The sequence below is a fragment of the Tauraco erythrolophus genome, chromosome 5, assembly GCF_009769465.1.
Source record: "Tauraco erythrolophus isolate bTauEry1 chromosome 5, bTauEry1.pri, whole genome shotgun sequence".
Taxonomy (NCBI): Eukaryota; Metazoa; Chordata; class Aves; order Musophagiformes; family Musophagidae; genus Tauraco; species Tauraco erythrolophus.
Genome location: NC_141469.1, coordinates 62,150,693 through 62,165,291, shown reverse-complemented (window position 1 = coordinate 62,165,291; position 14,599 = coordinate 62,150,693). Strand labels below are relative to the sequence as shown.

At 37.8% G+C, this 14,599-nt stretch overlaps 1 protein-coding gene across 1 annotated transcript in view; it reads right to left on the bottom strand.

Annotated features, from left to right (window-relative positions):
• Nucleotides 1–14,599, bottom strand: part of GLRA3 (glycine receptor alpha 3) — a 90,266-nt gene that overhangs the window by 38,631 nt on the left and 37,036 nt on the right. The window contains 1 exon segment of the mRNA XM_086611886.1: nt 452–675. Coding sequence (XP_086468012.1) covers nt 452–675 — 224 coding nt within the window.

Here is a 14,599-nt window from a genome sequence, read left to right as displayed (position 1 = left end):
TATTCTTTAAATGTCACACTTCTTCAAACAGGTCATGTTTCCATGTTGAAGTGTAACTGCAATATCTAAAACGGTGAAAAAGAAATAACATTGGATTGTCATGAAATTGGAGGCTACAGCCTGTGAAACTCCTACATGGGCCAGCTCAGATTATAATACTCCAGGATTATTTGCTCTGTGCAAGTGTCCGAGTTCCTCTAGGCTCAGTACCTGTACTCTAAAATAGGAAAGATACTTTTTTTATTATTTTTACTATGTGCATGCCTAATGAGCGATCATTTTCTATTTCGGTATTAACAATGAACAGTAATGATGATAAAGTTCTGTATTCGAAAACCACAAGTACTTTAGTTCTAGTTCTTCATGGCTAGCAACTGAAGATACCCATTGGCAATTCTGAGGTACACTTTTGAGCTTCTATCAAAAAAAAATCATTTAATTAGAGACTCACCTGATGGAATAAAGTACATTTCCATTTTTGAAAATTCGCAACAACTTATTATCTGTTGTAACTTCATGAAAGTTAGCACCTTTTTCATTAGCAAAGAACAAATCAGGTTTCCAAATTGAATCCAGCATGGATGGATCTAAGTCTAAAGAGTCATCAGGATATTCACTGTACGCAAGGCGTGGATCATTCCAATTCTGACGGAGAAAGATGTTCACTCGGTAATCCTGAATGAAAGAGAAAACAAGCAAAGCTTTATTAAGCATAGAGATTTAGCTTTTATTTCATTTCTTAGCCATGTAATCCCCTGTCCATCTGTGGATGACAAAAGAATTACTTAGCTGAATGTCAGCATGATACCTATTTGTATTAGTGGGGACACAATGGATCAGAATAAAGATGCATTTCAGGGCAATTGAAAAAATCCCAAGCTGAGGAAATCCAACCTCCACATAGAGTTCATATAACTCCGTATAACTCTAGCCCTACAGTAATTTGTCTTGAGTATGGCATCCAGCTCTGGAGTCCTCAGTATAGGAAAGGCATGGACCTGTTGGAGCTGGTCCAGAGAGGGCCACAAAAATCATTACAGGGAGGGTACACCTCTCCTATGAGGAAAGGCTGCCAGAGGTGAGGTTGTTGAGCCTGAAGAAGAGAAGGCTCCAGGAAGACCTTACTGCAGACTTTCAGTACATCAAGTAGGCCTATAAGAAAGCTGGGGACAAATTTTTTAGCAGGGCCTGCTGCAATAGAACAAAAGCCAATGGTTTTAAACTAAAAGAGGGTAGATTTAGACTAGATATAAGGAAGAAATTTTTTACAATGAGAGTGGTGAAATGCTGGAATAGATTTCCCAGAGAGGTGGTAGATGCTCCATCCCTGAAAACATTGAAGGTCAGGTTGGATGGGGCTCTCAGCAACCTGATCTACTTGAAGATGTCTCTGATCCCTGTAGGGGAGTTGGACTAGATGACCTTTAAAGGTCCCTTCCAACCCAAACTATTCTATTATTCTATGATTCTATACAATCAAAATGAGAGAAGCATTAAAAGATTTTTATGGAGTTACCTTTTTGTGCCCAGCTTCTGGTGTAGGCATTCCTACTTCCCTCTCTTAGGCAGTGAGAAACTGTCCCACTGTAAGGGAGCTAAATTAATTTATTTTTTCTTTCTCTAATCCTTACATATTTTAGACTCACCACTTAGACTTTCTGTGCCTCAGTTCCCTGTGGAAAGTTGTGTGGACAGTAAATTGCCATACAGCCGTCTGAGGAGGACACATGTTCCTCCTCTTTTCAAATGTGATGAAGATCATATAAATCCTTATGATAAATTAGCTTAGGTATCAGTGGAGTCACATTAATTTGTACAGACATTCCTGTCTTAATCAAGGGTGCTTTTACAGAAAAGATGAGTGGAGTGCTTCAAAATTCTGGACATCATTTTGGAATTGTATATACTCTCTGTCAGAGACAATGTTGAATTTAAGGCTGCACACTTTCCTAAAACTTTACTACTCTGAAAGATGAAAATATTTGTTTTTAAATAAAAATGAATACTAGCATCTCATTACATTATGTCAAGAAATGAGAGAATTGAGACACTGAGCGTAAGGACATAGGGACTATACTTATATCGGTCATTGACAGGCTGGAGAGATGGGCCTGTGAGAACCTCATGAAGTTCAACAAGGCCAAGTGCAAGGTCCTGAACATGGGTCGGGGCAATCCCAAGCACAAGTACAGGCTGGGTGGAGAATGGATTGAGAGCAGCCCTGAGGAAAAGGACTTGGGAGTGCTGCTGGATGAGAAGCTCAACATGAGCCAGCAATGTGCGCTGGCAGCCCAGAAAGCCAACCGTATCCTGGGCTGCATCCAAAGAAGCGTGGCCAGCAGGTCGAGGGAGGTGATTCTGCTCCTCTACTCTGCTCTCATGAGACTCCACCCAGAATACTGCGTTCAGCTCTGGAGTCCCCAACACAGGAAGGACCTGGAGCTATTGGAGTGAGTCCAGAGGAGGGTCACAAAGATGATCCGAGGGCTGGAACCTCTGCTATGGAGACAGGCTGAGAGAGTTCATAGATTCATAGATTCATAGATTCATAGATTTCTAGGTTGGAAAAGACCTTAGAGATCATCGAGTCCAACCATCCCTAATCCCCATTAAACCATATCCTCAAGTAGCTCATCCACCCTATTCTTAAACACATCCAGGGATGGGGACTCAACCACCTCCCTGGGCAGCTTATTCCAGTGGCTGACAACCCTTTCAGAGAAGAAATACTTCCTAACATCCAACCTGAATCTCCCCTGACTAAGCTTATGCCCATTTCCTCTTGTTCTATCTCCCATCACTAATGTAAAGAGCCCTTCCCCTACCTCCCCACCATCTTTTCTCAAGTATTTATAGGCCGTAATCAGGTCTCCCCTCAGCCTCCTCTTCTCAGTTGGGGCTGTTCAGCCTGGAGAAGAGAAGACTGCGGGGTGATCTTATAGCAGCCTTCCAGTACTTAAAGGGGGCCTACAGGAAAGCTGGAGAAGGACATTTTACAAGGGTATATTGTGATAAAACAAGGAGCAATGGCTTTAAACTGAAAGAGGATAGATTTCGCTTAGGTAAGAGGAAGAAATTTTTCACTCAGAGGGTGGTGAGGCAGTGGAACAGGTTACCCAGAGAAGTTGTAGATGCCCCGTCCCTGGAAGTGTTCAAGGTCAGGTTGGATGAGGCTTTGAGCAAACTGGTGTAGTGGAAGACGTCCCTGCCCATGGCAGGGTGGTTGGAACTAGATGATGCTTGAGGTCCCTTCAAACCCAAACCATTCTATGGTTCTATGATTCTATAATGTGATTGTCTTCATTATTTGCACTACTGCATTAATGAAAGAAGATAAAAATAAAATAGAAACAAAGACATGTTAGGTGTAGAGGGGAAATGGGAGCTGATTGTAGAGCTGATGTGACACTTCTGAATGTAATAGAATTAAATAACATCACTTGTTTATTGTTAAAAAATAATTAAAATTAATTTTAAAAAGAAAACTTTTTGAGCCAGGAGGGGAAATGAAGTGTTCGAGACTGAGCAATGCAATTTGGCTGATATCTATGGTGTAGTTATTAGTGGTTAGAATAGCTAGTTAAAACCCCACTGGTGTAGAAATTGTGGGTACTGTTAAAATTCCAGTGTTGTATCGATATTTGCTCTTATGAAATGAGGGAAATGCAGTCATATAGTTTTGAGAATCATACCAACAGACATAGTAAAGGACAACAGGAATCTCAATATGCAACATTTACTCGTGAGAAATAGTTTTTTACATCTTCAGCATCTTGCTGTTTTGGTCAATTTAATTACTCGGCTTGAATAAGAGTAGCCCAATGTGCTGAAAAGATGCTTACCAAACATATGTTGCTAGATAATCATAAAATTATCATATAGATAAAGTCTCAGTAGAGTGTTTTGTATTCATATAGCCTTATAAATTTTCAAGACAAAGCCAGTAAGTGGAAAACTACATCTGGAGAATGAAAATTCATATTATTGTTTTCAGCAGACATGAAAAATGCACTCTGGCCAAATGGAAGCAAATAGCATCAGGTGCCAGATAGAAAAGGCATGGGACTTGTTAATCAATTTTTTAAAAAGAAAATGTTTGTGAATTTGTTAACCCCCCTTTCAGAAAAGGATTGTAAGAAATTAACCTCATGAAGTTCAACAAGGCCAAGTGCAAGGTCCTGAACATGGGTCGGGGCAATCCCAAGCACAAGTACAGGCTGGGCGGAGAATGGATTGAGAGCAGCCCTGAGGAAAAGGACTTGGGAGTGCTGGTGGATGAGAAGCTCAACATGAGCCGGCAATGTGCGCTGGCAGCCCAGAAAGCCAACCGTATCCTGGGCTGTATCAAAAGGAGCGTGGCAAGCAGGTCGAGGGAGGGGATTCTGCCCCTACTCTGCTCTCGTGAGACCCCACCTGGAATACTGTGTTCAGCTCTGGAGTCCCCAACACAAGAAGGACCTGGAGCTACTGGAGCGAGTCCAGAGAAGGGCCACGAAGATGATCCAAGGACTGGAGCACCTCTGCTATGAAGACAGGCTGAGAGAGTTGGGGCTGTTCAGCCTGGAGAAGAGAAGGCTCTGCGGTGATCTTATAGCAGCTTTCCAGTATCTAAAGGGGGCCTACAGGAAAGCTGGAGAAGGACATTTTCCAAGGGTGTGTAGTGATAGGACAAGGGGCAATGGATTTAAACTGAAAGAGGGCAGATTTCAATTAGATATAAGGAAGAAATTTTTTACATTGAGGGTGGTGAGGCACTGGAACAGGTTGCCTAGAGAAGTTGTGGATGCCCCATCCCTGGAAGTGTTCAAGGCCAGGTTGGATGAGGCTTTGGTCAGCCTGGTGTAGTGGAGGATTTCTCTGCCCATGGCGGGGGGGTTGGAACTAGATGATCTTTGAGGTCCCTTCCAACCCTAACCATTCTGTGTTTCTGTGAAATTTCTTTTTCATCATGGGTAGTGGCAGCCTCGAGAGCCACAAAAAGTTCTTAAGAGAAGCTGCTGTTATTTTTCATAATTAGCACCATGGCGTGATGAAACCAGAGCCAGGGTTGTGTACTTTACAGATGTAGAAACAAGCTTTTTTTTTTTGTTTTCTAAATTTATCTAAAATCCTTAGACAAACTCATGCCTCAGTGTTCCTAGGACTGAACTTTTGGTGTTTTCTGTGCAGTAAGATGATGTAATACCTCTTGAAATACCCTTATTTCTTTGCATGATATCCCAAACACCATGTAGTGCTAGTTCTCCTTCTAAATTCCTGTATGAAATCAAAAAGCCAAGCAGCAACAAGTTGTGCAAGCAGTGATAGCTCTACTGCTTGTCCCAGCTTGTGGAGTCCTTGCTCTAAAGGAAACATTAGCTCTAAACTTGGGGCACTGGGTGTGAGCACTGCATCTGTCAGGACTTCATCTGCACTTCAGCCAAACCCAAACTTTAACTTTTAAGTTGTATAACCTGAAATATGTCTGTTTATTTTACTTTTCTCTGTGGAATATGATGAGTTTATGAATGAGATTATTTACATTGTGAAGGACTTCTCATGTGTATAAGTTTCAGAACAGGTGAAAAATGTATAGCGGAAAGTTCAAATAAAAATGGAAAATGAAGACAAACAGAGTAATGTTCCAGGTTATATTAAGCTATTCTGTATGTCAGTTTGCCTAGAGTTTATTGGTTTAAATTGTTTCCAGCTTTTAAGATGGGAAAAATCTTAGTTAAATTTTTCATTGATGCAATTTTTCATTGTTCTGTCTCCTGAAAACTCTGACTTAAATTTGCTGTCATTATTCACTAAAAAAATTCCGAATCTATCAAAAGGAAAGAGATACATTTGACTGCTATTTTATGAAGGACTAGTATTCATCATCTCAGTTTGTAATTACACATTGTGAGTACAAGGTTTAAACAAATAGGGTTGGTTGATGCAAACACAGAGATCAGAATGAAACTGCCAGAATTGATTTGCTTTCCTACAAGAGGATTGCTATTCTCACATGCTCCTTGACCAGAGGAGTGACTCCTAACTCAAATAGCTCTGTGCTAGCAAGGTTCTTTGAGGGGAGAGAGAAATCATCGTTTCAGTCGCGGTGAATTTCAAGCCACTTCTATAACCTCAAGGCTGCCATAGCCTGAACAGCTGCTGTACCCTGGTTCTGCAGAATGAGATTGCTTTATGGGTCTGCACTTGCTCCACTGTCCTTTGAAACCCTCAGCCACAGGGTGAACTTCCTTAGATCATCAAGATATCTACTTCAGGGGGCTCAATAAAATAAAAATTGGGAGATCAGGTAATTGCGTTTTGCTGTCCATGCTGAATCTGAGGCCATTGTGGGCTTCAGTACTAACGTTTTGACCAGCAATCTCCTATATACAGCGAAATCTAACATACTTAACAGAATGTGTTGATTTCTTCTTCATTATACTGATACAGATAGAGCTATATTCCCGTAGCATAAAAAATATAGCTAGACTGCTTTAAGGAAACTTTTGCATAAATCCTGAAGATATTAAATTAATTTCCTAACTCCCACTGGTTTCTTTAATACATTTTTAATACACACTGTACGTGGAATCTTTCTAGATATGCGAGAGAGATATATAAAATCAAGTTTCCAGAACATGCCCTTTATTTGGACATTGCATATCACCTGCTTTCATAGTTTTTGAATGCTGTCATTTGAACCAAATCATCGAACTTTCATGCATAAATGAATAATCTTCCAGAACTCTACGTGTTGCAGTTCCAAATGGTATTATAGTTTTGACTAATATATCTATCTAAGTGAAATCTAGACTTGTCTTTTGCATAATGTAGTCAAATGATTCTTGCTTTATTTGTGCTGGCTTGGTGTAAAATTTTAACATGGAAGTCTTGTGGATTTTCCAAGAACACTGCTAAGAGTGAATGTAAAGGCACTACGAGAAATATTGTTCTTGTGAAGAATTTTTTTTAGTCTGGTAACTATGGCACTTTGTTGTAATGAAAGCTGGATGTGATCCTCTGTTTCTAAGAAGATAGTTTAGAAACTTCTTAGAAGTTACTAAGTTGGAAAGAATTGCTTACACAAAGGCTGAAGTGAGGAATGAAAATTAGCAGGGTGACCTGGAGTAAAAGGCAGAACTAGAGGGAACTACTACAGTCATGGAGGGAAGTTGGAATGATTTAAGTGGTTTAGGTAGATGTTGCAAGGGAGAGGAATGCATATCAGGAAGAATAAGACCCAAGGGAATCCTGGCCTAAAAAAGTAGCGGATGTCTTGAAAAGCCACTTTTTTTATACGGTAAGTATATTTTTGTAAATATAGTGAGCTATTTGTTTTATTGAATTTGTTTATCACTCCATAAGGAATGAGACTGTTTGGTCATACAGTGGTATGTGTGTTATCATTCTTCTCCCTCTATCCAACCCCCTCCCCAAAGTTATCAGATGACAAGTTATCAAGTGTTCAGTTGCCAATGCAATATAATCATATTAGAAATAGAAATTAGTATTTCATATGTCAGCACAACATCCTTTGTATACCAATCTACAAAGGAATGTTGTAGAGAATATGTCACTCCATTTTCAATTTTGTTTCTTAGTTAAATGAAAAATGTTTGGTCCTTGCTCTACAAAATGTTATGGTTGCTTTATGCATATTATCTTCAATATACTTTGACTTCTTAATCTTGATGTAATTTGTTAAATAAGATGCTTGCATGAGGCTAATTAAAAGCTCTTAGCAATTTTACCTTTAATATTTCAATTTAGATGTAATACTGTGGAATAAAAGTCAGATTTAAGACTAACCACATAACTGGAAGATAAAATTTTCTAAGCAGAAAATGTTTATATTCTGAACCAGATGAGTGCTGCATAATCCAATACAGTACTAAAGTTGTTACTGCTGTGGAACAGCAGTAAAAACATAACACTAACTTTTTTATTTTACAATTTCTAAGATGAGTTTTCCCCTTGTAAGATATGCTTTTCTGGTTTACCATAGCTAGAATTAATTATTATTTTCCTTTATTTTAGAGAACCATCAAAAAAAAAGTGAAGTATTTTTTTCATAAAAAGTGAAGGATGATTTTGCATATTGTTATACTAATACAAAGGTGGTACCATGTGGGGAATTGATGGATACAGGTGGTCACAATTGTCTTCTCTCTCAGGTTTGCTTTCTCGTTCTCACTGCTGCACATGAAAAGCTAGTACGTTACAGAACACATTAATAGTTTTAATTTTTACTCGTGAGATTTTCTAAAGTTACTATCTCAGTCTCTGATAAACATGCAACTTGACATGCTTTGTATTGCCTCCTTGATTAGTATAATTAGAAAAGATGTCCTGTGGCATATTAGTACTTTGTGGTAATAACATCTTTCCATTTTAAATTTGGTCACTGGCCCTAAGCATTATGGCTTCACTTTAGGTAACCTAATTATTTTGGGTAAATTGAAGGAGTTTTCTTAGTTTTCCTTTACATATCTGAAAATTTCAGACTGAACCAAAAGCTATTCAGCTAATGATTTCAGTATGTCTTTCATGAAATTTCCCTAGTATAGAAACTCAAGTATTTAAATTTAAGCAAGCCCCTCAAATTGGTAAATCATTTTCCATGCAAGTTACCAATGTCATTCCAAAATCAAAGTAGAAGACCCTGACACTGACATTTGAGAAATGTAAATATAGTTTGTGTACTCTGAAGGATTTCTCTGTATTTCCTTATGCTTAATAATTAGAATTCCATGATTACTGAAATTTTCTATGGTGAGGCCTCTTCTGTAGCCATGCATTTTCAGAAAAAGAATATATAAGAAGGTGCAGAAAAGGATGATATAGGACTGGATAGCATAGTCAGTTCTGTGAGAGTGGATAGGAAAAGTTTGAAATCTTTAAACTGGTAGTACAAAGGACTTGTACTATGACTTGATTGATGACTTGATTGCCATCCGTAAATATATCAAAGTGCAAATACTAGAGGGAGAAAACATTTTAAATCTAAGGATAAAAGCGTCCTTAATTATCAATAAATTTAGGCTGAACTGAAATGACTCATCATTTTGCTTATCATGTTAATAAACATTTGTGATCTTTCCACTGGCATGATTTATTATGGCAAATAAGAGGAGTCTAATTTTTATTACATCTTTGCATTATTACAGGTCTGAACTGCAACAAGGATAGTGCATATATCTATGCTATATGGCAGTTCAATTAATCAGTGAAAAAAAATTGTGACAGACTCCATGCTCCACCATTAACTGTAACTCATTATTTTGTCAGAGATTTACCATAACAGCTAAAGAGAAATTAGCTGTGATTTAAATTGATCGCTGAGTACTTAACTTTAATTGACACGTCAAATCTGTGTCAGAGTAACAAGATTTGACTAATACCAAACATCCCCAAGAACATGCTTTTCTGTACTGAATAGCTGTAGGGCATTCATTGCAAGAAGCAATACAGACATGCTGTTGATTATGATAAAGAGTTTGTCTGACTCACAGAATCCTTCCTAATGATCTGTCCCTGGGTTATTCCACGGGTGGAAGCTCTCTTTCCAGAACCAATTTTGGCAACGGGTAAAACTAAAGACCTTATCATTCTCATTCTGGAATTACAGACTGGGAGCAACTGCACTACTGCACCACTCCCTCAGTAAGAAGCAACTTCATGAATTTTCCAGAACCACAGGATTCCTCCCTCAGAAAGGAATGTCTTCATTGATGGGTCTTAGAAGAAAGCTTTCCTCTTGCAATTTTTCTTACTAATCCTGTGACTCTTTCAATTTTGCTTCATAAAGGCAAGTATGCAGCTCCATACACGAAGACATGGAAAACTTTCCTGTCTGGTCCTGCTTCAAGTTAATTGGTTAAGCAATTTGTTGGTGATTAGGATCTCTAGATTCGATCCATTGCAGGCTGAGGATGAGCAGGATGAACTTGTTCTGTTCCTGGATAAAACCTCTAATCCTAGACTAGTTTGAAAACAGTGGGTGCTCTTACCCACTCCATTAAGTAGGACAGGCCAGATGGTTTGGGGATTTGGGTGTGAGCTAACTTGCCTCTGCTCTCAGGAAGATTTAGGAAATTATTTGAGCTATTCAGAAGAGATTGTTGATGGATTTTGGATGAAGAGCTCTCTCTTTCTTTGTCCATGGATGTATAAATGCAGAATTGAAGGTGTTCATTTAAGGTGGTTTTTTTTTGTTTGTTTGTTTTTTATTTGTTTTTGCTTGTCTTTTTTTATGCTTCTGAACTACTAGGTATCCGGGCGGGTGTCCTGTGAAGTTTTATTCAATTTTTTCCTAATTCTTTAGCAGAGTTTGATTCCAATAACTGTCCAGCAGTACTTGTATTGAAGTCAATAGAACTAGAACTACTTTGGCAAATAACTAGCTAAAGCAAGGATTTCAAAATTGCTACCTGTAATATCAGACATCTCAGATTCCCTTACAAAATCAAAATTCAGAGTTCATCAAATAAGTATATACACTACTTGTGCACCAAGTGCTCTTCCTAGGTGTGTCACCTGTTTTCATAACCTTGGATTCTGAAGTGGTATCACCTCTGTTAATATTCTGCCTGCCATAGACGAATGTCACTTGCTTTCTGTTCTTCTGGGTTGAGTAATTTCTCATTTGCCATCACTGCTAATGGTTTGGAGGATGAGAACTGTTCTGTCACTACTTCAGTTCAGTCTTTCCCTTACTGGAAGTATGGAGTCACTTACAGGATGCTATTAGTACAGAGCTATCAGTCTTTGTCATTAAACCCATAGCTAAAAGAAGGATATAGCCAGTAGTTTCTATGAGGACTCCTTGATTTTTAGGTTCTAATTCTCTTGTCTTTATTACAAAACATTCAAAATCTGTTGAATTCAACAGTGTGCTACAAAATCTACTTCTTTTCCATAGATTTTAGTGGCTGGATTTTAGTTTCCGTGCTCACAAATAATCATGATATCAAGAGTCTAGGCTAGTTAATATCTACAATGTTTACTCTTAAAAAAAATAATTAAACACAGTACTGACATACTGTATAATAACATTTGTCACAGCTCTTACTGCATGTTGTAGAATATTTATTAACTGAAGATTGAATATACTGCTTCCATTCTTAATGGAAGTTGTGTGTTCCAAACTCCTAATGCATTACACTAAAATTACATTTTAGAACTTGTTCAATGTAATTGCTTTTTTACGCCGTATCTCAGGGGCTTTTAAAATGTTTGCACTTTCAAGCAGTAGTATAAAGGATTAGATGAAAATGGACACGACAATTACATGAACAAACATCATGCACTAAGCCTCTGTCTTTGTTGATCTTTGCCATGTTCTCGGTTGACAAAAGATTCTGTTTCTTTTTTTTCTGCAGATGAATGATGTGCCCCTGAAAATGTCTTTGCTCTAACAGCAGAAAATATTTTTTGCTAAGTGAAAAATTGAGTTTTTTTCTGAGATATTATTCATTTGTTCAGTTGAATTTTTGGTGCTTTATATTCCGTGTTGTTATTAATACATCTTATATGTTAGCACTTAGAATATGACTGGTTTCAATGAGTGACTGAATGGGCTAATAGTAGAAATCTTTATTGAAAACATGTATTTGAAATCATAGAATCATAGAATGGTTAGGGTTGGAAGGGACCTTAAAGATCATCTAGTTCCAACCCCCCTGCCATGGGCAGGGAAACCCTCCACTACACCAGGTTGCCCAAAGTCTCGTCCAGCCTGGCCTTGAACACTGCCAGGGATGGGGCAAATCATCCTCTCTTTCATTTCCTCAGGGAAATATAACCTAATTAGATCAAATAGGAATTTGGGAATTCCATACTAACTTTCCCTGCAGCCTTTCTTGTGTTGGTAGGTAAGTATGACATTGTCTATAATTGCGTAAATAGGGTAAAATAAAACAAAAGCTGAACTAGCTCAAGTCTAGAAGCAGGGCCTACTAACTCCAGCATCTTAAACACCTGCTAAAATGAGCCGTGGGAAGGGATCTCTCTCTAACCTTAAACAAATCTGACTCGATATGAGTTTTCTTTAAATTTATTGACAGGCATGAAGCGCACCAAGAAATTCAGGAAAATCAAGCTGGTTTAGAGGTTCTACACTAACGCCATGGCAACACACAAAAGTTAATGTGGATTTGAACTGTACCAGTACTGAGGAGAAAGGGAACAATTTGTTTGTCTACACAAAGACATCTAATGGCATTTGAAAAGTGCTAAGATAATCTGCCTTTTGGCTGCTGGTTCAGAAAGATGCACGTCTCCTGCAATCCTATGATATGTTTTCCAGCCTAGACAACACTACCACTATATCTATGATGAAGGGGATGGAAGTAGAGATTACTCATTGAAAAGCCAATCCTAACTTTATTTTGATAGATCTCAAATACCTTGGTTTGTAATACTACAGTCATATCAGAACAGTAGTAACAGGCATAAATCTGAAACATTTTCCCTACATTTTGCTAAGCTGGGAAACAGACTTGTTACACTGTAAGGTCTAGTAAAAATATTTAAAAATTGCAGTAAAGTTATCCAAAATGAATGAAAGACTTAACCAGTGTAAAGTATAAACATACACTTTGAAAAGTGTTTTTTATATATATACACACTATGTATTATATATAATACACATTATATTAAGGCATGCAAATTACATATTTTATATATTCAATTTTCTGGAACTGTAGAGTAGCTAGTTTCATAACATCCACAAAAATCAGGAAAAATATATTTCAAAACTAAGGAAGACTGACCAGAAACATCAAATTTTCAGTAATCTATCCCTTTAGTACTACTAGGAGTCAAGTAGATAAACCTTTATTCAATTTAAATCTAGAAAAGAAGATAGAGCAACTAAAAAGAGGATTTTGAGAGATCCCAAATATTGTAGCACACAATGTTTGTAGATGGGAAGCAGACTAGCAATCTTCTTTAACTAATCCTGTTATGCCAATAAATTAGCTTTCATATGTTCCTATACATTTACATTTTGGAAATCTACAAACTGAAAAGGAAATCTAGTTACTGAAAGATCAGGCAATGTAAAGACTGCTTATTTTTTAAAGAAGGGAATAAAATCGAGTTCCCCAGAAGTGTTTTTGAAGATTACTGTTTTATCATTAAAAACAGGTAAAGAAGAAATAGTGAATACATACTTTTTCTCAGTTATGTGTATTCAATATATATGGTTTTAATTCACTTTCAATGTCTTTGATTGTGATAAAATGTTTGATCAATATCTGTTCACACTGGCTCAAAGTCTCTGACAAGAAATGCCTTGACACAGTAGCTGGCTGTTTTTTTCTGGGAAGGAAAGGTATGGGGTTAAATTTGCTTCTAGGGTTTGGTAATGTTTGGTAGAAGGCTTGCAAGGTGGCACCTTTCTGAACTGAGAAGAAGGCTACAGCTAGAAGGAGCTGATTTTTGTTGGCTTCTCTGTGCCAAAAACCCTGGATGAAGTTGTTGAGAAAGTAAAAGCTTCTGCAAGCTGGAGCATGAGAAGCAGAGAAGCCTGTGAGCTGGGATTACCTGAAGTTTGGAGAGAGGGAGGAAGGTGACAGTCTGCAGATCCCTGTCTAGAGACACCTGCCTTTAGAGAATCCATTCTAGATAATCTATTCATCTATTCTAGAGAATCCAGATGGCAGAGTAGTGCTTCCTGGGTAAGATGGTTAACTAGCTGAAGGCACAAAGGAAAGTGCTTGGGAGTGAGAAAAGATACAGAACCCAATTTCTGTCCTGTACGAGATGACTGGGCCTGCTGAGGACTATGTAATAAGTGAGACAGATTTTGAAGTCATAAGGACTATTTTGTGTTGTTGAAGAAACCAAATTGTCCCAGAGATGCTGAGTTTTACTACAGTGTAAATTGGTATTATAATCTAGGAGGATTTAGGAGGGGGGGGGGGAAAGAGATCTGGCACCATTGTTATAATGCTAGTAATGACATAGGGAGAGGTATGACATTAAAAAATGCTTATCAGCCCACACCTTGGTGTGATCGTGTTGGCTTTTAAAGAAAATTACAGCCTGAATCACAGTCTCAGAGTACTTCCTGTCCTACCAGCTGTTAATGACTGTATTTGATAGCACGCTGTGTAGTCTATTTGGAAAAGGGAAAAGGCTATGTAGAAAACAGATTCTTTTCTTTTTGAAAAAAAGCTTTTTTGATAAGTTGTATAATTTTACTGTTTCCTTTTGAAGTATTATAAAATAGTTTCAATGTTTTTGGATATGATTTTGGATAAGTCTTTGTAGTATGGGTATGATGTATAAAAAATCTGAGCGCACGTGTCTTTCATGCTGAGTGATAACTTTGGCTATTGTAATTAAAAATGCACACCCAGGGTGTGTAAAGTACCAAGTATTCGGAATAGAATGAAGACATGAGAGCAGAACTGATGACAAAATAATTCAAACTTATTCAAGGGAAGAATTCCAAGGTTAATGCTTCATGTAAAGCATTTGTACTGGAGAACTTTTCCAGAACATATTTACTAGACTCAAGAACAGAAAGTAGGAACAAAGGTGACAATCTGAAAATCTTTTATTTTCTTAATTCAGATTCATTTAATAGTTACTCTAAAGTTGACTGTAGCTT